This window comes from Crocuta crocuta, unplaced genomic scaffold (assembly GCF_008692635.1).
Source record: "Crocuta crocuta isolate KB4526 unplaced genomic scaffold, BGI_CrCroc_1.0 scaffold299, whole genome shotgun sequence".
In the NCBI taxonomy this organism is placed as follows: domain Eukaryota; kingdom Metazoa; phylum Chordata; class Mammalia; order Carnivora; family Hyaenidae; genus Crocuta; species Crocuta crocuta.
In genome coordinates, this window is record NW_027532747.1 from 426063 (window position 1) to 429819 (window position 3757).

At 59.9% G+C, this 3757-nt stretch overlaps 1 protein-coding gene across 1 annotated transcript in view; it reads left to right on the forward strand.

Moving 5' to 3' along the window:
- Window positions 1-3757, forward strand: part of CFAP100 (cilia and flagella associated protein 100) — a 45981-nt gene that overhangs the window by 23718 nt on the left and 18506 nt on the right. Inside the window, exons 7-10 of the mRNA XM_077780814.1 lie at window positions 68-120; window positions 245-402; window positions 675-798; window positions 3702-3754. Of these exons, the coding sequence (XP_077636940.1) occupies window positions 68-120; window positions 245-402; window positions 675-798; window positions 3702-3754 (388 nt within the window). The remainder of the gene's footprint in view (window positions 1-67; window positions 121-244; window positions 403-674; window positions 799-3701; window positions 3755-3757) is intronic.

Consider the following 3757-nt stretch of genomic DNA (forward strand, 5'->3'; position numbering starts at 1 on the left):
GCAAGCCGCTGAGACCGGCCTGTGAGCGCGTCCGTCATGCTCCCCCAGCCAATGTGACTGTCCCAAGGCCTGGGTCCCCAGCGCCGGCTGCACCTCCAAAGCCACGGAGGGCTGTACCACGTCGGTGCCCCAGCAGGCCGGTGCCCTCCCCGGGCACCCCTGTCCCCAGGCTGCACGGGCAGCGCCCTCTGGAGGGGCCTCCCCACAGGCGGAATCTGACCTCCCCACCCCCTCCCTGATCCAGCGAGATCTCCAAATTTGAAGACACCTTGCAGCATTACAAGGTCTACAGGGACTTCCTGTACAAGCTGTCGCCCAAGGAGTGGCTGGAAGAGAAGGAGAAGCAGCGTCTGGCTCTCCAAAAGGCGCGGGAGGCCACCCAGCCCCCCGCAGACGACAGAGGTAACAGAGAGGAGAAGGTAGGTCCCTGGGCCCCTTCCGCGCCTGTAAAGCCCCAGCCGGGGGGCGGGGGGGAGGGCCCGGGGGTCCCCGTGTCCTGAAGCTGCGCTGCTGAAGGCCTCCTCCGGGGGAAGCCATCCCGAAACCTCCCTTGCTTCCCGAAGGACCAGGGACCCAGGGCCAGGCAGGCTCCAGAGGCACGCGGCCGCCCCAAGCTGGAGGGGCCCGGCCTCAGGCGGGGCACGTGGTAACCCTCTCTCTGTTTCCTCCGGAAGGGCCGGGTCCAAAGAAGTTTTGGAAATTGCGGCAGGTGGCCCGCCTGGGACAGGTCCTGTCCAGCACCGTGAGCCTCTGGCAAAGAAGCCATCCCAGCGTGTATAGCGATCAGGGGTCCAAAGGGTGAGTGGGGCTGGGGTGGTGGCTCCCGGCCAGGGGTGCCGAGGATGCGCCCACCCTCGCCAGGGAGGGCGAGACCGTGACGACAGGGCTCATCCCAGCTTGAAGCATGTGGAGTCGGACTTAAGCCCAAAGATCGCGATGTTTTCTAAACTGCTTTATTTCTGTCCGATTCGGTAAACTTCTGTGTGGGGTGGTCCGCGTGGGTGCCGAAACGGGAAGGTCAAGGATAAACGAAGGCAGGCAGGCAAGTGGGTGCGGCGAGCGCCAGAGCCTTTTAAGGGAAGCCAGGGTCTGGGTTTTTATGTGAAATTAGAACATGGTAGATCTACGTGTGACGGTGACTTTCACATCTTTTTAATTTTAATTTTTTCTTAACGTTTATTCATTCTTTTGAGAAAGAGACAGAGTGCAAGTTGGGGAGGGGCAGAGAGAGAGGGAGACGCAGAATCCGAAGCAGCTCCAGGCTCTGAGCTCTCAGCACAGAACCCGACGGGGGGGATCGAACCCACCAACCATCAGATCATGACCTGAGCCAAAGTCGGTCGCTTAACCGGCTTAACCTGAGTTAAGTTAAGGTGCCCACTCCCACATCTTTTTAGAAAGACAGGAGGGATGAACAGAAACCCCAAACCCGTGGGGCGCCTGGGTGGCTTAGTCGGTTNCTGCCTGCAAAGCCACAGCCTTACCCCCTCACGCCCCCTGCTGCTGGGTCACCCCCAGTGACTCTTCCTCCCTCGCTCAAAGTTCTTTTAGTTTTAGGGGTTTCCTAAGTCACACATTCACAACATCACAACTGTATAGAAAGGTAGAAGCTGAAAAGTGNCCCACCCAGACTGTGGGGCCTGGAAGCCACACGCGGCTCCACAGCGGCACCTCGTCTGCTGCACACCCTTCCAGCCGTTTTTATGTTAACAGCGCCCTGAGCCTGTGAGGTTGCTGTTGGGTGTGGCTCAAAAGGGTCCTGGCGTTTTCTCCTGAACACAAGCAAAGGTGATGGTCTCGTGCCCTTCCTTCCTCTCCCTGGAGAGCTGAGCCTGCGTCTCTGGCTGGCTGGCTGTTAGCCGTCCAGCCAGGGATGCGCCCCTGGCCTCTAGGCACCGTTGGGGCGAATATGGAGAGGGGCCCCGCCCAAGCCTCAGACGGCTGTCAGGCGCTTGCCTTCTTGATGCCAGGGGCCCGGCCAGCCCCCTGGAATCTGGGCCTCCCTTGGGCCAGAGTGGGACAGCCGGAGAGCCAGGGCAGGGGCTGGCAGGCTGGAGACCCAGGAGAGATCTGCTGCTACCGTAGCAGGAGTCTGAAGGGAGGGGGCTGGAGAATTCCCTCTTCCACGTGGGAGGTCGGCCTTTTTCTCTTCGGGCCCTCAACTGATTGGACGAGGCCCACCAACCATTATGTGGGGTCATCTGCCTTACTCAGGGTCTACTGATTTGTCAGTCTCTAGAATAATGTCGGACCTGGCCAGGTTGACACATAAAGTCCACTGTCCCGGGGGGCTCAGGGGTGGCTCTCCTGGCCGTGCAGAGTCATTCCAGTGTCTCATGGCTGTCAGTCAGCCCAGGGGCTCCTGCCCAAGGCCCCCCTCCTCCCGGGAGCCCCATCCGTCTCCAGGGACTCAGCTCCTCCAGCACCCGCCTCTGGGACCNCTGTGTCGATCTCTTTCCTGGGACGCTCCGCCTGTTCTGACCCCCTGAGCCCTGAGGACACCGCCACGCCTGCTCCCTGCGCTCGCTGTCGCGGCCCACTGTCCTGCCGCGGAAGCCCCACTCCCTGGGCTCTCCGATTGGCGGCCTTTGGGGTTGCTCCAAATTCTTGGCTATTTTGATTAAAGCCGCCGCAAACATCCGTGTACTTTTATGTTAGAGCGCTCCTGCACGAGCACTGCTTTTGTTGGAAACCAGAGTGGAATTGCTGGTTCACGAGTGAGCAGATGCTTAGCTTTAGCGGCTTTTGCCAAAGCCCCGCGGTGGCTGCCGCGTCATGTGCTCCAGCCAGCAGGCGAGAGGGTTCCGGCTGCCCCCAACCTGCCCCCGACCCTGCCCACATGGGGCTGTGGTTCGGCCCCTCCATTCTCGGCGCTCTGGCCTGGCTGTTTCCTAGCGGGGTGCCTTGGGTCGCCTGGGCGGTTCAGTCGCCTGAGCCTCCGACTTGATCTGGGCTCAGGTCACGGTCTCAGGGTTCCTGGGATCAAGTCCTGCGTCAGGGTCTGCACTGACCGCGCAGCACTTGCTTGGGATTCTCCCTCTCCCTCTTTCTCTGCCCCTCCCCCGTGCTCTCTCAGTCTCTCCCTCTCTCAAAATAAATAAACAAACATTTAAAACATAAAATAGAGCATCTTGACAAACAGATCAGGAGATGAGGGCATTGAAATGGTCATTTTTACTCACGGTCCCCATGAGTAGCGGGGACCCTTTATCCTGGTTTCTGTTTTGTTTTGTTTTTATTAAACTCAGAGCATGAGTGGGGGAGGGGCAGAGAGAGAGGGAGACACAGGATCCGAAGCAGCTGCAGGCTCTGAGCTGTCAGCACAGAGCCCGACGCTGGGCTCGAACCCACAAACCATGAGCTTGTGACCTGAGCCAAAGTTGGACGCTTAACCGACTGAGCCCCCCAGGCGCCCCCCTTTATTGTGGTTTCTGCAGGAAAGAACAAGTGAGGCAGAGATGCAGGTTTAGGATTGCCTGGTTCGAATGATTTCAGGGCTCTGGGGCGCAGGGGTGTCCTGATTTGTCTGGCGATCAGGGCAGGGGGGCGGGGGCCCAGCTGTGAGAGCTTGGGATGCGGGCCCTGGATTGGTTTGCATTTGAAAACTACATTCAGGGGTGTGTCCTTGACTCCTCAAGGAACTGGCTGGCCCTTTCCATCTGGAAGGCAGACTGCCGCCCTGAGCCCGCGTCTCTCTGCAGGTCAAGCTCTACCACCACGACTGAGGACCCAGACAGCGACGGGGAGGTCAGTGGCC